General features: G+C 50.4%; 1 protein-coding gene across 1 annotated transcript; it reads left to right on the plus strand.

Moving 5' to 3' along the window:
• Positions 1-53: 53 nt before the first annotated feature.
• Positions 54-13,971, plus strand: ARHGAP33 (Rho GTPase activating protein 33). Its single transcript, XM_037138466.2, has 22 exons — positions 54-156; positions 2,283-2,380; positions 2,459-2,543; positions 2,904-2,984; positions 3,090-3,227; positions 3,660-3,752; positions 4,877-4,999; positions 5,083-5,160; positions 5,246-5,312; positions 5,409-5,468; positions 5,559-5,711; positions 5,797-5,899; positions 7,321-7,465; positions 7,546-7,628; positions 7,718-7,825; positions 9,163-9,308; positions 9,945-10,098; positions 10,183-10,328; positions 10,410-10,484; positions 11,566-12,240; positions 12,332-12,723; positions 12,809-13,971. Exons 1-22 carry the CDS (start codon positions 151-153, stop codon positions 13,598-13,600), a joined length of 3,801 nt encoding a protein of 1,266 aa, XP_036994361.2. The 5' UTR covers positions 54-150; the 3' UTR covers positions 13,601-13,971.
• The last annotated feature ends 13,566 nt before the right edge of the window (positions 13,972-27,537 follow it).

Genomic DNA, 27,537 nt, shown 5'->3' on the forward strand with positions numbered 1-27,537 from the left:
CCACAGGCAGCGGTTAGGGGCGGAGCCTACAGCTGCCAGCGCGCTGCTCGCGCCCACCCCTTTGTGTCGCCATGGCGGCAGCATCCGCGACGAGGACAACGACGATCGAGGCCATCTAGCGCGGCCAGCACCTGAGGAGGCCACGCGACCATGGTGGTGAGGGGGCCTATGCGGCCGTCAGTCGGTCCGCGTGGCAGTCTGTCCATGCACGGCCCCACCGCGCGCACCCCGCCCCCGGCCGCGTCAGAGCCCGAGGCCTGCACTGCCCTTCACCCCAAGACACGGGTCCTCTTGTCCCCCAGCCTGGTCTTGGTCCCAAGCCCTTACTCTGCCCCGCCCTCTCAGCGTGCATCTCCTTCCACACCCCGGATGGAGGTCTGTGGCTGAAGGCTTGGACTTGGGAGGGACTGGTCCTGGGAAGGACCCGGCATCCCCCAAATGGTCCCGGCAGGTACCTGCTGAAGCTCCCTGGGACCCCGCCAAACCCCCCATCCCAGAGCTATCTTCTTCATTTTATCCCAGCCTCCATCCCTTCCCAGCCTAGCCTCCTCCTCCTGCTACCACTAGCCTCTTTCTCTAGCCCCACCCCCACTCAGCTCCACCTCAGCCTAACCCTTTTCTTCTCTTATTATTTTCACCCCATCCCATTCTCTCTCAACCAATTCTCTTCTCCCACCAGCTAGAATCTTTACTTCAGCTTTCCAGCTCTTCCTGGCCTCCTTACTCCACCCCAACCCCAAGGCAGCACTGGTCCTTAGTTCCTCTCCATCTTGTCTTCATCCTCCCTCCCCTCCATCTCCTTCTCCCACCACGCTGCTCTGCTTATTCATCCATCTTATTTCTTCATTCAATCACATAATAAACATTCACTGAGACCTCTGCAAGCCCATGCTCCAAGCACAAAGAGAGTTAGGTCCCATCCTGCCTTTGGGAGTTTCATGGGTTGGAGGGGAACAGACCTGAGGGGGAGATGAAGGAGAACTTGGGGTTGCAGGGATGTGAAGGAGGGAGAAGCTAGAGCCCAGTTTGGGGAGTCCACATCTGGTATCTGGTTAATTTATTCATCAGATTTTACCCACCCCCACTGGCAACTGGGTTGACACTTGGCATTGGGACCCAGCAAGGAGCCAGACACAACCCTACTTGTGAGGAGTACCAATTCTGTGCCTAGCTCTGTGCTGGACAATGCTGGGGAGCTGAGGGCTCAGCCCCAGGCCCTGATCCTGGGGAGGTCACAGTCCAGTGGGGAAGTTGGACTCGTCACCAGACAGTGACATCTCAGAGTGCTCAGGGCTATGATGGGGGAAACTCTGCCATCCCAGGCAGAGTCATCAAGCCTGGGATGGGGGAACCTCAGGATGGAGGAGTCCAGAAGAGGTGACTGATACAACCTGAAGGATCAGGGAGAACTTTAGAGAGGAGGAAACATGAGAGTTGATGAAGAAGGGTGAACCTAGTGAAAGAATAGGGAAGAGTGTTACATGCAGAGGGAACGCCTTTTCCAAAGGCCTAGAAGGAAATGAGAAAATGGTGCTTTTGTTAGACTCAGAAATTTGAGAACTCTAAGAATGGAGGCAATAGGGAGAGATGAGGGTGGAGAGGCAAACAGATCAGGGAATTATCTTCGAGACAACAGGGATCCACTGAAGGTCTGTGATCTGTGGAGAGACAGGTAGGATTGTGTTGTGTGAAAGATACATTGTTGCTTGCTGTGAAGATGCTGGCAGGAAGCCCTAGCTGGTGTAGCTCAGTGGATTGAGCACGGGCCTGCGAACCAAAAGATCGCTGTTCAATTCCCAGTCAGGGCACATGCCTGGGTTGCAGGCCAGTTCCCAGCAGGTGATGCACCAGAAGCAACCATACATTGATAAAGGAAAAAAAAAAAAAAAGATGCTGGCAGGAAAGGAGAGGCTGAGAGCAGGAAGACTGAGAAAATGGAAGCTGTGATTGTACAGACATCATTGAGAGGTGTGGAGAGGCACAAGTGGAAGATGACTGTACTGTCAAGGGCCTACAAGAGGAGTTTAAACCCAGAGGCATGGTACCAGCATGCTCTCTCCCTGCCTCACCTCTGGCCCCTGCTCTTTCCCCCACCCAACCCCAGACCACACAGGAAGATGAAGGCCTATCCTTAGCCTGGCCTTCACCTCCCCTTGACCTACTCTGCTACTCCACTATAAAGAGTGATTTAGTCTCTAGGCCCAGACTGGAAGATAACAATACTCCTGTTGTCTCTCTGCTCCCATCTCTGGGGTCCTCTGATTCTTTTTTCTGCTCCACAGGCTCGCAGCACTGACAGCCTGGATGGCTCAGGGGAGGGCTCAGTGCAGGCCCTACCTCCAACTGGGGCGCCCAGTGTGAAGGGGAAGCCTGGGAAGAGGTGAGAAGTAAGGGAGTGGCTCAGCTTACAAGGGGGCCAAGTGCAGGAGCCACTAGTGATGTGTCACCTGTCCCCCAGGCTCTCAGCTCCTCGAGGTCCCTTCCCTCGGCTGGCTGACTGTGCCCATTTCCACTATGAGAATGTTGACTTTGGCCACATTCAGGTATGAGGATTTGCCCCCAGGTGAGAAGATGAATCCCATCCAACCCTGAAGCAATGTCAGCTACCCTACCCCTAAGACTGGTCCCTGGGACTGGCTGCTCCACGCATCTGAGCAGTCAGTGATGGGAGCTGCAGGACAGAAGGGGAGAGCTGCTTACCATTCATGCATTTTTTTCTTTATTTATTCAGCAACAACTTTTTGTTAGGTGTCCACTCTGTGCTAAGACTCTGTATTCTGATTGAGGCATCACCAGGCTCTGCCCTTAGGGAACATAGCCTCATCCCTAGATAGTGCCACCTGGAGAGGTTAGGCCTGGAACAGATGTGAGGACTTCACCTGGGCCTTTCTTTCCCTCTACAGCTCCTGCTGTCTCCAGAGCGTGAAGGCTCTAGCTTCTCTGCGGAGAATGAGCTAGTGTTTGGGGTGCAAGTGACTTGTCAGGTAAGTCCACCCCTGCTTTTCATGTAGCCCGATGGACTGGTTGCCATGGTCCGCAGCTCAGTGAGGTAGAACCACTTCTCCTTTTTGTCCCTCCTGCTCCCACAGGGCCGTTCCTGGCCAGTTCTCCGCAGTTATGATGACTTCCGCTCCCTGGATGCCCACCTCCACCGGTGCATATTTGACCGGAGATTTTCCTGTCTTCCAGAGCTTCCCCCACCTCCAGAGGGTGCCAGGGCTTCCCAGGTAAGCCGCTTGTTATCCCATCCCTGCCTCAACCATGGTGTGTCCTCATCATGGATGTATGAAACCATTAAGGTAGGGGGGATTGATAAATACTTAAACATGAGTATGGTTTGAGTCCCACCAATCAGAATGGAGTGGCCCCTAGGACTGCAGCAAGGTTCTGGAGGCTCCCTTTTGTTTTAAGATTATGGGGAGTTCTGGGGTGCTCCATGGGGGGGTCAATATGACCAGACCAATGGAAGTACAAAGGAGCTTGACACAGCCTGTGTGCAAACTGATACGATAATATTTTGGTACTTAACAGTGGAGTGGCACCCATGCATTGAGATTAAAGTTCTGCCCTGCCTAGAGGCAAGCAAAGGCAGTGCAGAAGGGCAGTGGGCTCTACTGGGGTTCTCCTCGTAAGAGCTCACCCTGACCATCTAATCACAGATGCTGGTGCCACTGCTGCTGCAATACTTGGAGACCCTGTCAGGACTGGTGGACAGTAACCTCAATTGTGGGCCTGTGCTCACCTGGATGGAGGTGGGCCTGGGCAGCAGGGCTTGGAGTTGGGAGTGAGTGAGGGATGTCAGAGGACCAAGAACCAGCCTGGGAGTATGTATGGGCACAGGAAGGAAATGAGCCAGACAGGAGGAGGCACTGGCATTTTAGGGTCTGTTTGGGTTAATGCCTGTGAGAGAGAACAAGTGCCCACTTGTGTGTGTATGTGTGTTTTAGCATCACAGTTGTCCCATCTTCCTCCTTTTATTCCCTCTGCCCTACATACCCCATCCTACCCGCATTCCCCCTCTTTAGTTCATGTCCATTTGTTGTATATATATATGTTCTTTGGCTGTTTGTTTATTTTTAAAGAAAGGGGAAGGGAAGGAGAAAGAGAGAAAATCAGTGTGTGGTTGCCTTTCGTGCACCCCCTACTGGGGGCCTGGCCTACAACCCAGGCATGTGCCCTGACTGGGAATCAAACTGGTGACCCTTTGGTTCTCAGGCTGATACTCAGTCTGCAGATCCACACTTGCTAGGGCAATTTTTAATTTTCATTTATTTATTTATTTGATTTTGAATCTCATTTAAAAAATTATATTTTCTGATTATGCTATTACAGTTGTTCTCATTTTACCCTCTCTGTCCCCTTCCACCCAGCATTTGCCACTCCCTCAGGCAATCCCCCCACCATCGTTCATGTCCACGGATCATACATATAAGTTCTCTGGCTTCTCCATTTCCTATACTGTATTTTTTACATCTCCATGGCTATTCTGTAACTACCTATTTGTACTTCTTAATCCCCTCACCTCTTCTCCCATTCCCCCATGCCCCCTCCTATCTGGTAACCCTCAAAACACTCTGTATCCATGTAAAACCAGCAGCTTTCAAGATAGCAGATGTGCAGTGTCTGCTACGGAGGGTGAGAGTGCACAAGTGTATCAGGAGGACTTCAGGGCCAGGGAGCCCTGGGACATGTGAGGGGAAGGAAGGGGCCTTGTTATGAAAGGGGCATGAATTTGGGTTTCACCAATAGCTCTGAGTGACTAGATGGGAAACAAGTGGTGGCCTGCACTGGGCATGGAAGAACCTTTTCTTATTATTTATTATTCATTATTTATTGCCTTCTGGGCTCTCCCTGTCACATCCATCCTCCATGTCAGCTGGACAACCATGGCAGGCGACTCCTCCTCAGTGAGGAGGCCTCACTCAATATTCCTGCGGTGGCTGCTGCCCATGTGGTAAAACGGTACACAGCCCAGGCACCAGATGAGCTGTCCTTTGAGGTGAGGCTGTGGGGAAGGGGCAGACTCCAGCTGTTCTCCCCACCTCCTAGCTGCTTCTGACTCTCTCATCTGCCCACTCCCAGGTGGGAGACATTGTCTCCGTGATCGACATGCCACCCACAGAAGATCGGAGCTGGTGGCGGGGAAAGCGAGGCTTCCAGGTGAGCCTGGATTGGAGTAGACAGGTGGGGCTAGAGCCCTGTGGCAGCTATGGTGGCCCAGGCACTGACCTTGATACCTCTTCAGGTTGGTTTCTTCCCCAGTGAGTGTGTGGAGCTATTCACAGAGCGGCCCTGTCCAGGACTCAAGGGGGGTAAGTGCCGGGGGTAATTGCCAGGGGCAAAGTCGGGAGGCCTTCCTTCATTCTTGTTCTGTCATCTATCCTTTCCACCTATGGTTCACCCCACAGATGCTGATGGTCCCCTGTGTGGTGTCCCAGCTTCCCAGGGTGTCTCCTCTCTGACCTCAGGTAATGAAAATAAGAGGTCGGGCTTCTGCCCCCCCTCCCATCAGACTGATAACTGTACTGATCCTGTGTGGCCTGCTTTTCCCCCTGCAGCTGTACCCCGGCCACGTGGGAAACTGGCTGGCCTCCTGCGCACCTTCATGCGCTCCCGCCCTTCTCGGCAGCGCCTGAGACAGAGAGGTATCCTTCGGCAGAGGGTGTTTGGCTGCGACCTTGGGGAGCATCTCAGCAATTCGGGCCAAGATGGTGAGGTCCCAGGCCCACCTGCCTAGGCTACTGCTCCCACTCAGAATTTGGGCTGTCCAGCCCTGACCCCAATGCTTTCTTCCAGTGCCCCAGGTTCTTCGCTGCTGCTCTGAGTTTATTGAGGCCCATGGGGTGGTAGACGGTATCTACCGGCTCTCAGGAGTGTCATCCAATATCCAGAGGCTACGGTGAGGGCTGTCTAACCATTCCTTTCCTCCACAAACTTTTACTGAATATCATCCCAAGTCTATGCCATGTGTCATGTTCCAAGTTGGGAATATCTTGGGAGTTGGGAAGGCATAGATTGGGGTTAAATCAGGGCTGGAGGCAGGGTGGGCTTCTTTGAGGAAGTGACACCCACACCAAGGCCTGAGAGGTGAGAATAGAATGAGCGTTGGAAGTAGAGGGATCAATTTCACTGAGTACCAAACAAGAACCAACCCTGACAACCTGACCACAGTGGGGATACAGTGGTTAATGAGACAACCAGAGACTCCCACCCTTATGGGGCTCACACGTTGGAGGCAGAGACAAACAAAGAAATGAGAGAATTTACTTGTCACCTAGTAGGTGACAAGTAAATTCACCTAGTAGGTGACAAGTGCTATGGAGAACAAAAGATTTGAGTATAAGGAGGATAATAATAAATCTGGGAGGGGTATTACAGTTTTAAGTACGGTGGGCTGAGAAGGCCTCTTGGGGATAAGCTCCTTCTGTAGGATGGAAGGGAGTGAGCAAGCAATGTGGTTATCATGGGAAAAACATTCATGGTGGAGAGAACAGCCAGTCCAAAGGGGAAGTAACAGGAAGAGTAATTAGGGACAGAGTGTGCGAGGCCTTTTTGACAACTGTTAGGAGTTTGGCCCAGGGTGGCCCACTCCCTGAGGGTTCTGAAGTGAGGAGAGACAGCACACATGACAGTCTAAGAGGTGGGAAGGAGTGAGGCACAAGTGTTGAGGCCAACAGGATGCCTTGAAGTGAAGAGTGTGGAGCCTGGGGGTGTGCGAGGTGTGGTATGAGTTCCCGTGCATTGAGCTTTTACCCTCAAGCAGTGGGACACCACTAGATAGTGGTTGTGAGCAGGGCTGCTGGGATTTCTGCCACATTTTCCATTGACCTCTTTTTTTTTTTTTAATTTATCTTTAGAGGGGAAGGGAAGGAGAGAAATATCAATGTATGGTTGCCTCTCATGTGTCCCCTGCTGGGAACTGGCCTGCAACCCAGGCATGTGCCCTGACTGGGATTCGAACCGCAATCGTATGGTTCACAGGCTCGCGCTCAAGCCACTGAGCTACACCAGCCAGGGCCTTCCATTGACCTCTTGAAGAACAAATTGGTGGAAGTAGCATGGTCACACTCTGGAATCAGATAGCTTTGGGTAGCTACAGGCAGGGGCACCTTCCACTTGAGTCTCAGGGTGCTCCTCTGTAAAATGGGGCACCTCTGTTTTTGGCACACAGGGTTATTACATATGAAGTAATTCTCTGCCTTTGAGGACTTCCAGGGCTGGAAGAGGGCTGCATCCATCTGTGGACAATGGGAGGCAGGGTACAGCCAGGTGAGCCAACTCTGACACGAGTTTTTCCCATCTTTGACCTGGTTGTCTCAGGCATGAGTTTGACAGTGAGAGGATCCCTGAACTGTCTGGCCCCACCTTCCTTCAGGATATCCACAGTGTGTCCTCCCTCTGCAAGCTCTACTTCCGAGAGCTGCCCAACCCCCTACTCACATATCAGCTCTACGGGAAGTTCAGCGTGAGTAAAGGAGCTGGTGAGGTTGGAGGGTGCTGGGATGCATGGGGGCCAGCCCTCATCATGCCTGTGCACAATCTCAGGAGGCCATGTCAGTGCCTGGAGAGGAGGAACGCCTGGTGCGTGTCCATGATGTCATCCAGCAGCTGCCCCCGCCACACTACAGGTAAACCAGGAGGGGTAGGTAAGGGCTGGGGTGGGCTCACAAGGGAGTTGATGCTCAGGTGAGGTATTCCCTTCCACTCCCACCCCCAGGACTCTGGAATACTTGCTGAGGCACTTGGCCAGAATGGCAAAACACAGTGCCAACACCAGCATGCATGCCCGCAACCTGGCCATTGTCTGGGCGCCCAATCTGCTACGGTAAGCTGCAGCTCACACAACTGTCATCCACAGCTCCCTCCCATGGGCTGAGCCCCAAGTCTCCCCCTACACCTATGCTAGGAACTCACCCAACTTTTGTTCTCTTGTTCATTTCATTCAACATACATTTGTTTATTATCTCCAGTGTGCCAGCCCCTGTTCTCAACACTGGGAACAGAATAGTGAGCAAGACCCTGTGCTCCTGGGCTCACATTTTCATGGGGTAGATGGACAATGAAGAAAATACACAGTGTGGTCTGATGGTAGTGAGTGGCAAGGAGAAAGGTTACAAAGCAGGGAAGGGGCGTGCACAGGATCATGGCATTTTGGAATGTTTAGAGTGTCAGGGAAAGCTTCAGTTAGAAGTCTTCTATAGCCAGCAGCAGGGCAAGCGCCAAAGGATTTTATGGTGACTGAGACAGGCAAATAAATATTTGTCCTAAATAAAATAGGTGGTATATAAGATGGTGGGTATAAGAACTATGGGGAAAAAGAAGCAAAGACAGACCTGGAATACAGAAAAGGTTTACAATTTTAAATAAGGTGGATGGGGAAGACTCCACTGAGGAAGGTAACATTTGAGTCAAGATCTGTAAAAGGTGAGAGGGAGCCATGTGGATATCTGGAGACTAACTAACCAGGCAGAAGGAACAGTAAGTGCAAAGGTCCTGGGTCTGAGTCAGGAGGAACAGTAAGAAGGCCACTGTGCTGGAGCTGAGTGAGTGAGTGAGTGAATAAAGGGTTGAAGGGGGAAAGATGATGAGGTGTCAGATAGGTGGTGGGGGACCGGATAGAAGAGGAGTGATTTATGGGTTGTGGGTTGTATGAGGACTTTACCAGGAGTAAGTTGCAGCCAAGAGAGGGCCCTGATATGACTCAGGTGTTCACAGCTTCCTCCAGCTGTGAATGAGAAACACTGTGGAGGTGGGATGGGAGCAGGAGATCAGGGAGGAGGCAGCTGTGAGGCTCCAGAGGAAGAGGATAGAGGCTGGGCCAGGGCAAAGCAGTGAAGAAGAATTTAGATTCTGGATAGATTTTGTAGGTGGAGCCCACAAGGTTTTGGGTCAAATTGGATGTGGGTGTGACGGAAAGAGAGGAGTCAAAGATAGTTGCAAGGTGTCTGGCCTGAACTACTTAAAGGTCTGCATTGACTGAGATGGGGAAGGTGGCGAGGGAGCATATTTGGGGAAAGGTTGAGAACCCGGTTATAGATGTGATTAGTTGGATGGAGTCAGAGGTGTTGAATGACAGTTACTGCTTCCATCGGCTACCTAACCTAGCCAGAACCTCCCCCAGCTGTGACTCAAGGCACCTGGTCTCCCTCTCTTCCCATTCAGGTCCATGGAGCTGGAGTCAGTGGGGCTGGGTGGGGCAGCAGCCTTCCGGGAGGTGCGGGTGCAGTCGGTGGTGGTGGAATTCCTACTCACCCACGTGGATGTCTTGTTCAGTGACACCTTCACCTCTGCTGGCCTTGATACTGCAGGTATGCTTGTCCCATCTCCTGCTGTCCTGGCTACTGCCTCCTCATTGTCACGGCTGCAATGTGGGAGGGCAGGTGGGCTACTAGCCCTGTTTCTACCCACTGGAGCTGGACCTCCCTCCTGGCTCCTTGAGGACCCCGCCCCGGCCTCTCCCACCCCTCCCCACCCTTCTCATTTCAGCTCCTACGCTCAGGATCCCCACTTCTTGGCCCGGACATCGTTCTTCCTTCACCCCTTGTAGCTCCTGGGGGCGTTTGGGGCCAGGGGTCTACCTGGGAGGAGGTGGGAGGTCCCCAGACTTGACCATGCCCAGGCCCCACCCAGACTCCCCACCCTGCCCCGGACCCCAGCCCAATCAGGATTCAGCACATCGGAGGGCCCTCTGGCCTGAGGTAACTGAAGCCAGAGCCACTGCCCTCACTGGCTGCTGGGAGCTGCCTCATCAGCTGGTTCTGCCTCATTCCTGCTCACCTGCCTGCTGCCCACCCATTCCTGCCTGATACTCTGTGGTTCCCTGCCTTGCCAGCCCAAGGGTGGGGGGCACGCTTTGGGGCTGGGGCTTGGGCTGTAGCGCTTGGCTTTGCTGTGTCCCTGGAAGGCCCCTGGGCTGATAGCTGCCCACTTTCCCAACTCCCCAGGCCGCTGCCTCCTCCCCAGGCCCAAGTCCCTTGCGGGCGGTGGCTCCTCCACTCGCCTGCTGACTCTGGAGGAAGCTCAGGCTCGTACCCAGGGCCGACTGGGGACACCCACTGAATCCACATCTCCCAAGGCCTCAGCCTCACCTGCAGAAAAGTGAGTGGGATGCTGAGGAGAGAAGGGTCTAGCCTGGAGGCCTCAGTTCCTCACACTGCCTCCGGTGTCTCACCCAAACCCCAGGAGGAAAGAAGAGAGAGGTGAGAAACAGCGGAAGCCAGCGGGTAGCAGCTGGAAGACCTTCTTTGCACTGGGCCGGGGCCCCAGCATCCCCAGAAAGAAGCCTCTTCCCTGGCTGGGGGGCATGCGTGCCCCACCACAGCCTTCAGGTCAGAGGTCGAGCAGTTGGCATAGTGATGGGGGAGGCACTCTGGAGTGCCCCTGTGACCCTTCTACCTCTCTCTTTGTAGGTAGCCGACCTGACACAGTCACACTGAGATCTGCCAAGAGTGAGGAGTCGCTATCATCACAGGCCAGCGGGGCTGGTGAGCTCAAGGTGGCCTGGCCTGTGCCAGGGTTGGGCTGGAAAGAGCTGGGCCTCTGAGTTGGCCTTCATATGCTGTACTTCAAATTTGGGTGTCTTGGGATTTTATTACTTTTTAATTTGGACATCAGGTATAATAAGTTGGATAAAGCATCACTCTTGGCTCATGCCACACTGTGATCATTGGTCCATATGGGGTCCTTTCACATTCTTATTCATTTCTTTTGAAAAAATTTACATAATGTAATGAATGTCCACATACCCACTGGCCAGAACTAAAAGAGTCTTACAACCCTCCCCTCCAAGGAGAGGCTCCTCCCCTCTCCTACCTGCTGGCCTCACCAGAGGCATCCTCTAGATTCGATGGTCATCATCCTCTTTTAAGGTTTTTATCATGTACAGGGGTATACATAAACATATTGTGCAATTTTAGTCATTGTAAAACTTCAGTTAAAGGTAGTACAAGAAAGAGGGTATCGTGCTGTATGTGGTCGTTCACAACTGCATCACAGACTACCATCGTGTTATCAGGTGTAGCTCAGGCTCACTTCTCTCTGCTGATCTTCAGTGGATATCCATGTGGATGCCCCATCCAGGGTTGCTTGTCCTTCCGACTCCCGATGGATTGGGGGGCTCTTACGAGCACTCCCTGCTATGCCTGCATCCCTGAGAGGGCTTTATGTGTACCCAGAAGTGGAGGTGCATACTCTAGGGCATACTCATGTTCAACAGAACAAGAAAAGGCCCGACTGTTTTCCAAAAGTGGTCGCTCCAGCCTATTCCCAGCAGCTTGTTTGAGATCCTATTGGTCATATTCACAGCCTGTGGGGTTGTCAGACTTCATTCTGGCCTTTGGGTCTGGAATGGTTCTCCTCAGGGACTTACCATTCACTTCCTTTGTCACCATGAATCTGAACAACTAGCTCTTCCTGGATTCACAGCCATTGTGGCCCTCTCCAGGGAAGTGCCTCTGCATATTATTTCCCCAGACTCCTGGTTGTGTGCCCTGTTCTCACTGATGTATGGATATGTAAAGTTCTGAGCACTGACCCCTAACTTACTCCCACCTACCACCCTCTCAGGCCTCCAGAGGCTGCACAGGTTACGGCGACCCCACTCCAGCAGTGATGCTTTCCCTGTGGGCCCTGCACCTGCTGGCTCCTGTGAGAGCCTGTCCTCGTCCTCCTCCTCTGAGTCTGCCGAGTCCTCCGAGTCCTCCGAGTCCTCTGAGTCCTCAGCAGCTGGGCTGGGGGCACTCTCCGGTTCCCCCTCCCACCGAAACTCAGCCTGGCTAGATGATGGTGATGATCTGGACTTCAGCCCACCCCGCTGCCTGGAGGGGCTCCGGGGGCTCGACTTTGATCCCCTTACCTTTCGCTGCAGCAGTCCTATTCCAGGGGACCCTGCACCTCCTGCCAGCCCAGCTCCCCCAGCCCCTGCTTCTGCCTTCCCACCCAGGGCAACCCCCCAGGCCTTCTCACCCCGTGGGCCCACCAGCTCTGCCTCACCCACTGCCCTGGACATCTCAGAACCCTTGGCTGTATCAGTGCCACCTGCTGTCCTGGAGCTGCTGGAGGCTGGGGGAACACCTGCCTCAGTCACCCCAACACCAGCACTCAGCCCCAACCCAGGCCTGCACCCCCATCTCATCTCCCTGCTGCCTCATGGAGCCAAAGCCCAGCTGAGTGATACCTGCCAACAGGAGATATGCAGCAAGCTGGCACTACCTGGTCCCCTGGAAGCCCAAGGACATCATGGTGAGTCCTACTCAGCCCATTTATACCCTCACAGACCCCGAGGCTGCGCTCAAGACCTGGCTGATGCCCCTTCCCATTCCTCCCTGTGCAGGGTCTGGCATGGATTTACCACTGCTGCCCTCACCTCTATCCCTCCTGCGCCCTGGTGGGGCCCCACCTCCACCTCCCAAGAACCCAGCACGCCTCATGGCCCTGGCCCTGGCTGAGCGGGCTCAGCAGGTGGCCCAGAGACAGAACCAAAAGGAGCATGGGAGTGCCCTATCTGCTCCCCATGCCCCTTTCTGCCGTCCACTGTCCCTGGAGGTGGGTGGTGAGCCTCTGGAGGCCTCAGGGAGTGGGCCACCCTCCCACCCACTAGCCCACCCTGGTGCCTGGGCTCCAGGAACCCCACCCTCCTTACCAAGGCAGCAAAGTGTTGGAAGCCTGGTGAGGAGCCCGCGGCCCATGGGGATCTCAAGGAAGGGATGCAGAGGCCCTGCCCAGGTCAGTGCCCAGCTCAGGATGGGGGGCGGGCTGCAGGGATATGCCAGAGACATCAGCCTAGTTCCTGTGTCCTGTCTCCTCACAGGTTCTTTCTTCTGTGAGAACCCCTGTCTGCTTCTCAGCTCCCCGGGAGTACCTGCCACCCTTTCTTGGGGTCCCCAAACCAGGCTTGTATCCTCTGGCCTCCACCTCCTTCCAGCCCACCTCCCCGGCCCCAGTATGGAGGAGCTCCCTAGGTCCCCCTGCACCACTTGACAGGGGAGAGAACCTGTACTATGAGATTGAGGCCGGTGAGGGCTCCTCCTACTCTGGTCCCACCCAGTCCTGGAGTCCTTTTCGCTCTATGCCCCCAGATAGGCTCAATGTCTCCTATGGCATGCTTGGTCAATCACCACCACTCCACAGGTCTCCTGACTTCCTTCTCAGCTACCCACCACGCCCCTCCTGCTTTCCCCATAACCTGGGCTATTCAGCCCCTCAGCACTCTGCCCGGTGCCCCACTCGGCCTGAGCCCCTCTATGTCAACCTAGCTCTGGGGTCCAGGGGTCCCTCATCCACCTCTTCCAGCTCCTCTTCCCCTCCTGCCCATACTCGAAGCCGTTCAGATCCTTGCCCCACAGCCCCCCGCCTTCCCCCAAAACAGAGGGCCTCTTGGGGCCCCCCTACCCCTCACAGGGTGCCTGGGCCCTGGGGCCCTCCTGAGCCTCTCCTGCTCTACAGGGCAGCCCCACCAGTCTATGGTAGGGGGGGTGAGCACCACCGAGGGTCCTTGTACAGGAATGGGGGCCAGGGGAGGGAGGGGGCCGGTCCCCCACCCCCTTTCCCCACTTCCAGTTGGTCCCTCCACACTGAGGGCCAGACCCAAAGCTACTGCTGAGCCAGAGCAGAGACCTTTCTCTCTTCTCTCTCCTTGATCTTGACCCAACCCAATCCCTTGTTTTGTATTTTCTTAAGCTCCTAATCTCTGCCCCAGGTTTCTAACTTTGTAACTTGCTTCTGAGGTGGGTCCCTACCTGTTATGGCTTCCCTGCCCTGGGCTAAAGGGCACACCTACTCCCTGTCCATCCTCCATCATGGGGGCTCTAACACAAATCTTGGGCCAGGCTGACACATTGTCCTCCCTCTCCCTCTGGGAGCCCCTAGCATGTCCTAACCTGTGCATTAGGGGTGGGGGACAGCCCCTGCCCATCTCCCCACATATCCCATTAAACCATCTGACAACATAAATGAATAAAAGTGGTAAAAATATGTCTGCTAATGTCATACTGGGGCTAGACTCATGAACAAAGAGGCAATCAGTTGCTTTGTCATTTTATCACTTCAGCAGGTGCTGAGTGGGGAGTCCCTCTTGGAGCCTCTGAAGAGTGACATCAGCAGAGAAGAGGCCATTGATGTCCTAAGAATCTGTGCCAGGAGCAGGGTCAAGGCCTGGCCTGTCTCCGAGTTGGCATCCACCTTGCAGCTCTGCTGTGATCTCTTCCAGCAGATCCATCCTGGGGAGTAGCAGGGCAGGCATGGCCTGAGGGTTACCCCAGGTATAAGGAAGGGGCCCAGAAGCACTCTTGCCAGGGCCAATTTCTCACTTCTGCACGCTGGAGAAGGGACCTCCTCTGATCACTTCAGGACTACCCACCTGTGGGGGTGGGGGTGGGGGTGGGGCATAGCTGGCGCCGCCACCTGGGGGCCATGAAGCTCAGAACAGGCCTGGAGCAGAGGGTAGGGGAAGGCATGGGCTCAGGGTTTTCTGCTTCACTGGCCCTAGTGCCCTTCCCTGCCAGCAATCTCCAGGGCATGGGAAACCTTCCTGTGGGTCAACAGGCAAGGTGGGGGTCCAGCAGGGCAGCCCTGTGCTGCCACAGCCCCTACAGTACTAGGATTTTGGCTGAGAACTTCCTCTCAAGCTGTTCCTCAGAACCCTGGCTGTCCAGCAGGGAAGCTGGACCCTGAAAGATGGAGTGTAGGACAGGGCTCTGGGCAAAGGAATATTGGTCAGGGGTCATAGGTCAGTGAGGGGAGAATTGGGGGTCCCTGTTCAGAGGAGCGGCAGAGACATTGGGGTTGGTGACAGCTGGGGGGAGGTGTCACAAGTTAGGGACTGAATGGTCACACAGGATTCTAGAGGCATCCACACTGTTGAGCTGGGGTCCAGGCAGTGGTACAGGCTGACCCTGGTTGGGCTGTAGCATGGGCAAAAGTCAGGGCTGGGACTGGGGCTGCTGCCTGAGTCCCAGGCTAGGCCCCTCTGGACTCTGCTGTGATCCCCCTGTGACCTCAGGAATAGTCAGGGCCTGCAGAGAGTGATGGCAGAGAGCTGGCCTGGGTGGCCTGCGTGACCCAGGTGCCCCATAACTCCCTTGGTCCTCCACATCCCTGTCCTTACTCTTACCTGGGATGAGGACGGGTTTTGAGACATCACAGAGGGGCACAGGCCTGGGTGTAGTCTTGAATCCAGGAGCCAACTCGTAGTATAGTGTCTCTGGGGGTACTAACCAGTTGGTTGGAATTAGGGGGTTGTAGCTGAACTGTGCCCAGCACCTGCTACCACCTCTTGCCCTCTTACCTGGTGGGGAACCCTGGGATGCAGGGCCCAGTATGGTCCAATCCATTGGGGAGTTCACTGCAGGAGCTGAGTCCTATGGAAAGGAGGCTGGATGTGGGGGACACAGATCCTGCCTAAGATTCCATGGCAACCACCCACTACTGCCAGCCTGTCCTGTACCTGGACTCCCGCAGCAGGTATCAGGTATTCTACAGGCTACTCCAGCAGTCAGTAGGCTCTCAGCCTGGCCCAGCCTGAATCAAGGCCTGTCAGAGGCCTGGCACCAGGGGTTCCAGGGCCAGGCTTTCTCCTGCCTTCAGTTTAGCCTTTACTTCAGGCCAGAACAGTTCTCCCATGAGGAAGCATGATTAGTGGATCCAAAGGGGGAGGGTGCCTCAAAAAGGCAGGGCGTAGGGTCACTCACTGGCCAGTGAAGACCTGCTGGGTCAGGATGCAGAAGCTGTAGATGTCTTAGGTAGCAACATGCATATCACCGCAGATGAACTCAAGTGGCAGCCCTGGGTACAGTTTGGGAGGGAGGCCTGGGCCGGGGCCTTCTCAGGGGGAGCCCTACTGAGTCCTGTGGAGACCAAGGGGCTTGGTAAGCTATTGGCTGCTAGACAGGGATGCTGGGCATGCAGGTGAGACAGGTAGTCACCTTGGCCAGGACTGGTCACACCAACTGCACAGCATGTGATCTGAGACTGCCATGAACACGCCAGTGGGTCTGCAGAAACTGCAGGGCCCCCAGTACCTGCCACAGCAGGCGGCCAGGGAGCAAGCTTGGCATAGTGCAGGACTGCCCCTTGCTTGGTTCCAGGGCTGCAGAGCCACATTCAGGGAGCCCAACCACACCAACTTGAAGAGAAGCTGTAGCACCAGCAGGTTTGCCAAGAGGCTCAGTGCCATCATCAGCATCAGGTTGGGGTGGTGCAGGGTGCTAGGTGGGAGGAAAGCAGGCTACTCACAAAGAGGCCCAAACCTGCATAGGGTGGAGGCTGCCCCTCAGCAGAGATCACCATGTGCCAGGGGCTGCTGATCTATACCAGCTACCGGACAGGAGAGAAACTGAGACCCCAGATCACAAAGCCTGGCTGTCAGAGAGCCAGCACCTGGTCTTTACCATTAATGGTACAGCCACCTCTTTGCAACCTATGAGACAAGCACACAGGTCTGCGTACCCACTATCCAGTGGTGGTGGGGGTGGTCACTTCAGTTGGAGGGCTCTATCTATGTGAGGTGCCAGTCCAAAGGTAAAGATACCATATCATAGCCACTGTCACACTTCCCAGTCTTTGTTTACAAACATTTGAGTTGGGAGGGCAGGTAGGATATTGGTCTGTGGGACCAAATTGGCATGGGGAGGAGGCTAGGGGTGGCACACCTGTAGTGCTGAAGATCAGCACATCAGGCTGGGTTCCAGTGGCCTTTGGTTGCTACCCAGTGACTGGATGGCCCCTCTATAGGTAGCTGGAGATGGGGAGGGGAGAGAGTATACATCAGAGGCAAAGGGGTTTTCCTTGCAAGGGGAGTTGGAGATCTGGACTCTCCCCAGAGCTCTCTGCTGGACAGCCAGATGGGTGTTGGAGGGGCTACCTCTCACTTGGCCATGAGTGTGTAGGAGCTGCTCTTGTAGGTACAGTCAGGCTCACCCTAGGCTGGAGGCAGCTGCTTGGTGTCCAAGAGGTGTATACCTGTTACCACCCCTGGTGGCCACAGGCTGTTCAGCTGGAGAAGAGAATGAGACTATGAGGCATGAAGAGGTTAGGGGTGGTCCTCCCAACCTCTCCCACTTACCTGGCCAAACCCTAAGGCTAAGATTTGGAGAGGTCTCCTGATCTGCTTTGGCCTTGGTGCCCTGGGATAAATTAAAGGTCAGTCTGAGGGTAAGTCTAGGGTAACTGGGAGTGGTGGGTGTGTGGGCTTCTCAGTGTGAACAGTTACTTGTCCACCTGCATTAGTCACAGCAAAGACAGACAACCACATAATCTGTGTCCAGAGCCAGCCTGCAATTAGCCCAGGAATGCAGTGAGTGCCACCTCACCACTGTACGCTAGTATAGATATATGGGCACAACAGATTTGTAGCAGCTCTAGCACCTGAATGAGGGGTATGTGGGGTGAGGTAGGGTAGGGGTGCTGGCCCTGATGCTCCCTCTTCATTTGGTCCACTGCTTACCTCCTGGCTCTGCTTGGCCATACCACCCTGCTCTCTAGTCCTGAGGAGTGCAACGCTGCTGGTCATGCAAGTGCAGGTCATCTCCTGCCTTTACCAGGTGCTGTACCACCAAGCTGCAGCCTAAGAAGGTATCTCTGTGCACAGGTGTGCTGCTGTTGAAGCAGCAGCTATAGCAGAACAATGAGGACAGGACTGACGGATGAAAGGAGTCACATGGAAGGTGGATATCAGTATGGGAGGGATAGCTCGGGGACACAGTGAGGTCTTTGAGAGGATCACTGAGCGTGGGAGGCACCAGGAGACTGGGAATACTCATTGGAGATAAGAGGTTAATTGAGAGGTCAAGAGGGGTCACAGGTGTCAGGGGGGTCATCAGGCAGTGGGAGTGGGTCATGAGGGAGAGAGGCGTCTGAACAAGAGAGCCTTGGCTCTTGGAACTGACACTCGGGACATGGGAGTGTAGGGGTATCACCACATGTCCATTCACTGGTTGATTTGGCACTGAAGACCAGCAGGAGCTGTGTGGCAGAGCTGTGGCCCAGCCGTGCTAAGAAGAGCTTCATCTGCACAGCAGATTTCTCACCATCTAACTGGACAACTGAGAGGCAGTGAGGCTTAGGACTGTCCCTGCCCCTTTCTCCAGGCAACACCTTTGCCCATTCCCTGCCCCTACAGCTCCCCGAGTGACCCTTGACCCCAGGTTCCATTCCTGTGTCCTAGAATCTCCACCCTCCGTGAACTTTGCTTAAGAATCCATCTCAACACAGTGCTTATTATTAAGTCCGGAGTGTTGGAACAAGGGAAGACACCTACCTACCATGCCAACGTCCATCCACCATCCCAGAGATGTCAAAATCACACAAAAGGACTCAGGGACCAGGACAAAGTGAACTTTGTGGGGATTTGGGCTTACATGAGCCTCATGTACTGTGCAGGGCAAGCAGCCTCCACCTAGCTCTAATTCAGTATATGTGGAGGTCCCATCCAATTCTTCAAGGAAAGCAAACTCTCTATATTTTATCAGGAAATCTCTCAAGTTTATTTATTTATGTACTTATTTTTTAAAAATTTAAAATTGATTGAAGAGAGGGAGCAAGAGAGAGAGACATTGATGGTTGTTCCATTCATCCATGCATTCATTGGTTGATTCTTTGTATGTGCCCTGACTAGGGATTGAACCCACAACCTTGGCATATCAGGGTGATACTCTAACCAACTGAGATACCTGGCCAGGGCTCTAAAGTTTATTTTTCAATACTACATTTAAGAACAGAATCCAGGTAGCAAGGCACCTCTCCTTGCTGCCTCCACCTCCATGTCCTTGTCAATCCCCTCCCCCATCATCCTGCTGAGATCATCCCTCCCAAGCCCTCATCTCTGCACCCATCTTGCCCCAAGCACTATTTCTCTGCACCCATCATCCTTGAGTTCCTCTTCCTCAAGGTCCTACCCCACATCCTCAGGGAGAGCAATTGCATAGCCTCCTTGTCCTTGTACTCCTATATTCTTGGCAGACATGGCTAATCAATCATGCACTTAGTTCAACCCAGTTTGGTCTCTAAAAATCCTTTCAAATGAGATCCTTCAGGAACCTCTGAATATCACACTTACTGCATTTTATTTTTCTTAGTACCCCCATATTTTGCAATGGCATCCTAACTGGTTTTCTGCATTTGTCTTGAATGATCACTGAAGAAGCATCTTAAAACACAAAGCCTTTCTTTTTATAGTTAATTATTATAATGATAATCACATCATTTTATGTACAGATACTCTCACACAAGTTGTTCCAAAAAACAAAAAAATTCAAAAAGAGCAAGATTCATTTTATGAGGCTAGAATGACCTTAATTCCAAAACCAGATGAGTTTTCAGAACTGGAAAACGAAATTACATGCCAATTGTATTTGTGATTATGCAAAACTTCTTTAAAAAATAAGGGGGTAACCCATTGATTTATTCCCAGAAAGCAGAATGATTCCATAAAATAAAATCTATCAATGTAATAAAACACATTCATAGATTCAAGGACAAAAATCATGTGTAAATCAGTAGATATACAGAAAAGGCCATTGATAAAATTCAATACCTATTTGTGACTGGGGAAAAACACTTCAGAAAACTGAGAATGAGAAAGAACTTCCTTACTTGATAAAAATTATAAAACAAAACCCAAGAGCAAGCATGATACTTAATGCAGAAACATAGACTTGTTCCCTTAAATTTAAAGAACAAAGAAAAAATTGCCCATTGACAACAAAGTTTGAGAACTCTGGGCAACAGCTTATGACAAAATAAATTAGAGTTTAGAGATTGAAAGCCTGAGACCAAGCTGTCGCCATCTGCAGATAACAAAACAATCAACAAACAATTACAACTATTAAGCAAGTTCACAAAGTGATCAGATACGCAATTAAATTAAAAAAAAAACAGAAATTGTAAACTGGGTAATATTAATTTCCTACCAACAGCTCCAGTGGTTTCCCATCACACACAGAACAATAACCAACAATATTCACATATTCCTTTTGAGGCCCTTTTCTATCTGTACCTGCTTCCTCTTCAGTTGCAGTCATCACCCTGGGTCCCCTTGCTCCCTGCTGCTACCCATACGCAGTTTGTTTTGACTTCAGGGCCCTTGTACTGGTTATTCCATCCTTTTGAAGTGCATTTCCGGCAGCTTTTTGAAACATATTTTATTTAGCTATTTAAATGATATTTTATTGATATATTAAAATATAAAATACCATATATTTTATGCGCTATTGCAGTTGTCCCCTTTTTCCCCCTTTGCCCCCCTCTGCCTAGTATGCTGCTTCCCTCCAGCAATCTCACCTTTAATTCATGTCCATGGGTCGTTCATATGAGTTCTTTGGCTACTCCTTTACCTATACTGTTCTTAACATTCCCCTGTTTTGTACCTACCAATTTGTGCTTCTTATTCCCTGCACATTTAGCCCACTCTTCCCCTCCCTTCTCCCACCTATATCTCTCCAAATTATCTCCATATCTATGATTCTGTTCTTGTTCTGCTTGTTTGCTTAGTTTGTTATTTGGATTCAATTTTATATATATAATTGATTATGCCATTACAATTGTCCCATTTTCCCCCTTCATTCCCCTCCACTCTGCACACCCCCTACCCCCACATTCCCCCTTTGGTTCATGTCCATGTGTCATGAGCTCTTTAGCTTCTACATTTCCCACACTTGCCCTTGCCCTGTCTATTTTCTCCCCACCATCTATGCTACTTATTCTCTGTACCTTCTCCCCCCTTCTCCTCCTCCCACTTCCCTGTTGGTAACCCTCTATGTGATCTCTGCTCCTGATCTAGCTGTCCACTTAGTTTGCTTTTGTTTTAGGTGTGGTTGTTAATAACTGTGAGTTTGCTGTCCTTTCACTGTCCATCTTTTTTATCTTCTTTTCCTTAGATAAGTCCCTTTAACATTTCATATAATAAGGGCTTAGTGATGATGAACTCCTTGAATTTGATCTTATCTGAGAAGCACGTTATCTGCCCTTCCATTTTAAATGAAAGCCTTGCTAGATAAAGCAATCTTGGATGTAGGTATTTGGATTTCATGACTGGGAATATTTCTTTCCAGCCCCTTCATGCCTGTAAGGTCTCTTTTGAGAAATCAACTGATAGTCTTATGAGAACTCCTTTGTAGGTGACTGTCCCCTATCTCTTGCTGCTTCTAGAATTATCTCCTTCATTTTTATCTTGGCTAATGTAATTATAATGTGCCTTGGTGTGTTCCTTCTTGGGTCCAACTTCTTTGGGACTCTCTGGGCTTCCTGGATTTCCTGAATGTCTATTGCCTTTGCCAGATTGGGGAAGTTCTCCTTCATTATTTGTTCAAGTAAGTTTTCCACTTGTTGCTGTTTCTCTTCCCCTTCTGGTACCCCTATAATTTGGATGTTGGAACATTTAAAGATGTCCTGGAGGCTCCTAAGCCTCCATCTTTTGAGGAGGTCCCTCCATTTTTTTTTTTTTTTGTATTCTTGTTTCTTTATTTTTTCCTGTTTGGTTGCTTCTTTCTTTCTTCTGGTCCACTCCATTGATTTGAGTCCCAGTTTTCTTTCCATCACTATTGGCTCCCTGTGCATTTTCCTTTGTTTCATTTAGTGTAGCCTTCATTTTTTCATCTAATTTGTGACCAAAATCAATCAGTTCTGTGAGCATACTGATCACTAGTGTTTTGAACTGTGCATCTGATAGGTTGGCTATCTCTTGGTCACTTACAAGTATTGACTCCGGAGCTTTGATCTGTTCCATTTGAACCCTAATGTTTTGGTCTGGTCATGCCTGATATGTAGTGAGGGACGGAGCCTTAGGTGTTCACCAGGGTGGGGCAACCCAGTCACTGGATTGTGATGCTGTATATGGGGGCAGGGTCAGAGAGGGAGCAATGGCGCTTACTCTGCTCTCTCTCAGATTTTGGTCCCCTCTGCCACTTCCCACAAGCAAATTGGGCCCTTCTGATGCTGGTTCCCAGGTGGGTGGGCTTGTATACATTCAGGGACCCTGTGGGTCTCTCCAACAAACTCTTCTATCAGGCTGGGATCCTCTCCTGGCACCTCAACCCCCGAAAGTTTTTCCAATGGGTGCTTTTAAGCTTTATTTTCCATCGCTGGGGCCCTGGGTTGCTCAGTCTGTCTCACTGCCCTTTTTTTGCCTGGTTTATCTGTGCTCGAATGTGTGTCCTCAGTCAGCCAACCACCTTGCACACCTCATTTCCTCCCTACACCCAGTTCTGCTAACCACCACCTCTTCCTGCTGGGACCCCTCTCTGCTGGCCACCGACTCCACGGCTCTTACCAGTCTAGATGAATGGTTTGTTGTCAGATTTTGGTACAGATCAATTTTCTGTCTCTTCGGGTTGTGTTTTTGTTTCTAAATTTTTGTTGTCCTTAAATTTGGTTGTACGAGAAGGTACAGTATTTCCACCTACGCCTCCATCTTGGCCAGAAGTCTCAGATTCAGTTCTTGATAGTTGTGAATTTATTGTCACTTAAGTGTTCGTTGTTTTGATCTTCTTTTTCTGATATAATTCCCCTTAGCATTTCATATACCAATGGCTTGGTGATAATGAACTTCTTTAGTTTTACCTTGTCTGGGAAGCATTGTGTTTGTCCTCCAATTTTAAATGATATCTTTGCTGGGTAGAGTAATCTACATTGTATGTTCTTGCTTTTCATCACTTTGAATATTTCTTGCCAGTCCTTTCTAGCCTGCAGAGTTTCTTTGGAGAAGTCAGCTGACAGTCTTATGGGAACTCCTTTGTAGGTAATTGTCTGCTTTTCTCTTGCTGCTTTTAAGATTCTCTATCTTTTCTGTTTATTTTATTTTATTTGTATTTATTTATCTTTTTAGAGGGAGGGGAAGGGGGGAGGAGGATGATGAGGGAAACATTGATGTGTGAGAGATACATTGATTGGTTGCCTCTTGCATACCCCCAATGGGGGACCTGGCCTACAACCCAAGCATGTGCCCTGACTGGGAATTGAACCAGCGACCTTTTGGTTTGCAGGCCAGCACTTAATCCCTGAGCCACACCTGCCAGGGGTCTCTCTTTATCTTTTAACCTTTGGCATTTTAATTATGATGTGTTTTGGTGTGGCCATCATTGAGTCCATCTTGTTTGGGACTCTCTCTGCTTCCTGGACTTGTATGTCTCCTTCCTTCACCAAATTAGAGAAGATTTCTTTCATTATTTTTTCAAATAAGTTTTCAATGTTTTGTTCTTCCTCTTCTCCTTCTGGTACCCTTATGATTCAGATGTTGGTACATTTATAGACGTCCCAGAGGTTCCTAAGTCTATCCTCATCTTTAAAACTTTTTCTTCGTGCTGTTTTGATTGAATACTTTTTCCTTCATTTTGTTCCGAATCATTGATACGATTCTTGGCTTCATCCTCTCCGTTGTTGGTTCCGTGTAGATTTTTCTTTATTTCACTTAATGCAACCTTCATTTCTGCCTGGGTCTTTTTTATGGCATTGAAGTACCCAATGAATTCCTGGAGCATCCTGAAATACAGTGTTTTGAACTGTGCATCTGATAGTTTGCTTATCTTCATTTCTTTAGTTATTTCTCTGGAGTTTTGTTCTGTTCTTTCACTTGGGCCATATTTCTTTGTCTCCTCATTTGGGCAGCCTCCCTGTGTTTGTTTCTATGTATTAGGTAAAGCTGCTTTGACTCCCAGTCTTAGCACACCTGTTTAGTTATATGGTGTGGAGCCTTAGGTAATTGCCAGGGCAGGCCAACCCGTGTCACCACTCTGTTGCTCTGTGTGGGGAAGGGCTCATAAAGGGGACAATGCTGATGCCTGGCCTCTGGAGTTTTGCTGAGGAGAAAGCTGTCTCCCAGCTTGAATTTAACTTTCTCCCCATATGCCACTGGTGCCATTCCAGCTGTTGCCCTGGTGCTGAATCACAGAGAGGGTGGGTCTGCATGAGTCCTAAGTTCACTGCAAGCCCTTTAACTCGGCACAGTTTCTTCTGCTGCACCAAACTCCACTGGTTTTTATAGTTAGAAGTTATGGGGATTTATCTTCCTGGTGCTGGGACTCTGGGCTGAATGTTCTGGACTGGGGCTGGATTCCTTAACCTGAGGTAGCCCTCCCACTTTTTATCCACCACACTGGATGTGGTTCCCATTTCTGTGCCTCTGTGCAACACTCTGCACCTCCACAGCTCTCCATGCCTCTTCTCAACTCAACTGTTCCTATCCATCTGGATGAATGTGGCTTCTTTAATCCTTGGTGGTCAGATTTCCACAGAGCATGATTTTCTGACAATTCTGGGTGATATTTCTTTTGTAGTATATCTGTACATTTTGATATAGTTGTGTTTGGAGGCTAGGAGTGTTTACGTACGCCTCCATCTTGACAAGAAATACAGTATACCAGTAGTGCCAATATTTCCCCCCACCACCCAGGAACCCCCACTTCCTCAGGCAATCCCCACACCATTGTTCATGTTGATGGGTCACATGTATAGGTTCTTTGGGTACTCCATTTCCTATACTGTACTTTATGTCCCCATGGCTATTTTATAAATACCTATTTGTACTTATGATCTCCTCACCTCTTCACCCATTCTCCCACAATTCCCTCCCATCTGGCAACCATCAAAACTCTCTCTGTATCCATGATTCTGCCTCTATTTTTGTTTGCTTGTTTTTTTAAAGATTTAATTGTTTATAGATATGTATTTATTGCCATTTTATTGTCCATAGTTTTGATGTTTTTCTTAAATAAGTTCCTTAATATTTCATATAATATTGGTTTGTTGATGAGGAACTCCTTTAGTTTTTTTTCTTGTCTTGACTTTCGAATCTAAATGATAGCTTTGCTGGGTAGAGCAATTTTGGCTGTAGGTCCCTGCTTTTCATGACTTTGAATATTTCTTGCCAATCCCTTCTAGCCTGCACAGTTCCTTCTGAGAAATCAGCTGACAGTCTTAGGTAGTCTTACAATCTAACTATCCTGTAGGTAACTAACTGCTTTTCTCTGGCCGATTTTAAGATTCTCTCTTTATCTTTAACCTTTGGCATTTTAATTATGCTGTGTCTTGGTGTGGGCTTCATTGCATTCATCTTGTTTGGGACTCTCTGTGCTCCCTGGACATGCATGTCTATTTCTTTCACCAAATTAGGGAAGTTTTTTTCATTATTTTTTTCAAATACATTTCCAATTTCTTGCTCCTTCTGTTCTCCTTCTGGCACCCCTATGATGCAAATGTTGAACCTTTTGATGTTGTCTCAGAGGCTGCTTGTACTATCCTCATTTTTGGGGATTCTTCTTTCTTCTTATTGTTCTTTTTTTTTAATTTTATTTAGTTATTTTTCAAGTACAGTTTTTTGTCTATTTTTCCCATCCCAGCCTCCCCTGCCCCTTGCTCCCCACCTTATTGTTCTGATTGGTTGTTTTTTGCTTCCTTATGTTTGAAGTCATTGATTTTATTCTCAACTTCATTCACTCTACTATTGTTTTCCTGTAAATGTTTCTTTATTTCAATTAGTGTAGCCTTCATTTCTGACTGGATCTTCTTTATACTGTTGAGGTCCTCACTAAGTTCCTTGAACTTCATAACCAGCATTTTGCACTCTGCATCTGAGAAAGTCCATCTCCATTTCATTCAGCTCTTTTTGGGGAGTTTTGATCTATTCTTTCATTTGGGCCATGTTTCTTTGTCTCCTCATTTTGGCAGCATCCCTGTTTTTTACTTTATTTTTCTTCTATGTATTAGGTAAAGCTGCTATGACTCCCTGTCTTGGTATCATGGCCTAATATAGTAGGTGTCCTGTATGGTTCAGTGGCACAGCCTCCCTTACCACCCAAGTTAGGTACTTGAGATACACCCTTTGTGTGGGCTGAGTACACCCTCTTTTTGTAGTTGAGCCTTGGTTGCTGTTGGCAGGTCAATGGGAGGTATTTACCCAGGTCTCCAAAGCCAGTCGAATGCAAGGACTGGCTGTGAACACTGACCATCAACCTCTGTCTTCCATGGAGGATTAGCTGTGCAGGGGCAGGGTGGTGGTGCTCAGACATGGCCTGTAGCTGTCCACTAGGTCCAAAGGTCCTGGGGTTTCCCAGGTGGTGCAGGCCAAGGTCAGCCCTGATGTGTGTTTTTCCTGGGGCACCCTGCCTAAGCTATAAAGCAATTGGAGATGGCTGTTACTTGTGCTGGGCTTGGAGATCACCAATCAAAGCCAAGCTGACTGCTGCTAATTTCATGCCTGGAGCCACTTAGCAAGATGTATGGGGTGGGGGTGGTGCTCAGGACTCACTGAGGCCAGTTGCATTTTGTTTGAAAGGATTTAGGCAGTTGTGAAGCATGAGTCAAGACAAGCCATTCATATGGAAAAGCCACTGTTAACACCTGTCAGTTGGGTGAGATGGAGCCTCTGGAAATCCCCAGTGTGGGGCAAACATCATTAGCCAGGTTGATGAAGTCTCACATATGGCACCAGCCTGCTGACTCTGCTGCTCTATCAGGGGAGTGTTCAGAAAATACAGTGACCTCTGTCCACCTTTCTGTCTGAGAGAACACTGTCCCCCCATTCTCACCTTGATGCTAGAAACTTCAGCCCCTCACTGGATGCCACTGGTACCTTTCAAGCTGCTACCCTGGTGCTGGAGCTCAGAGGGAATGAGTCTGAGTAAGTTCCTGTGTGGTTTCTTTAAGAGAAACTGCTTGGGACTCCAAAAGTTTCTCCGCTGACTCAATCCTGGCTGGTATTTGCAGCCTTAATTTATGGGGACTAATCTTCGTGATGCTATAACCCTGGACTGGGGGCTTAGTGTGGGGCTGGGACTCCTCACTCCCAAGATATCTCTCTCGAATTTCTATTCACCACACATGGATGTGGTACCAGCAAGTTCCTTGTCTCCACCCTTCCTACCAGTCTGGATGGTTGGGGTTTTAACCCATAGTTGTCAGACTTCCATTCAACTTGATTTCTGATGGTTCTGAGTGATGGTTGTTCTATATCTTAGTTGTAATTTTGATAAGGCTGTGTGAGGTGGCTAGCCTTTTCTACCTATACCACTACTTGCTGGAAGTCTAAACTATTTATTTATTTAGAGGGAGAGAAAAGGAGAGAGAGAAACATAGATTGGTTGCCTTTTGCATCCCTCAACTGGAGACCTGGCCTGCAACTCCAGCATGTGCCCTGACCAGGAATCGAACAAGTTACCTTTTTTAAAAAAGATTTTATTTATTTATTTATTTCTAGAGAAAGAGGGAAAGGAAGGAGAAAGAAAGGGACGGAAACACCAGTATGTGTTGCCTCTCACGTACCCCCAACCAGGGACCTGGCCTGCAACCCTGGCATGTACCCTGACTCAGAATTGAACCTGAGACCCTGTGGTTCACAGTCCTGTGCTCAATCTTCTGAGCTATACCTGCCAGGACTGATTGGATCTTATACTGTGAGACTCAAGTACCACCCCACCAGAAAGGCCGTTCTTTCAGTGTGTCATTGTTACAGAACAGACCCAGAGCAGGGGTAAATGATATACGATTACCAAAAGGACCCCCCTTTTTCTCCATGGGTTCCCCCTCTGTAATGGGTTTACTTTGCCTATCACC

The sequence above is a fragment of the Artibeus jamaicensis genome, unplaced genomic scaffold (genome assembly GCF_021234435.1).
Source record: "Artibeus jamaicensis isolate MK-2021 breed Jamaican fruit bat unplaced genomic scaffold, CSHL_Jam_final contig_470, whole genome shotgun sequence".
NCBI lineage: Eukaryota > Metazoa > Chordata > Mammalia > Chiroptera > Phyllostomidae > Artibeus > Artibeus jamaicensis.

Bases quoted from the DNA above. Each gene is read 5' to 3' on its own strand.
- ARHGAP33 (XM_037138466.2), top strand. The intron at 5,712-5,796 runs GTGAGGTCCCAG...GCTTTCTTCCAG, and splicing joins CAGCAATTCGGGCCAAGATG to TGCCCCAGGTTCTTCGCTGC. The intron at 12,241-12,331 runs GTGAGTCCTACT...CTCCCTGTGCAG, and splicing joins GGAAGCCCAAGGACATCATG to GGTCTGGCATGGATTTACCA.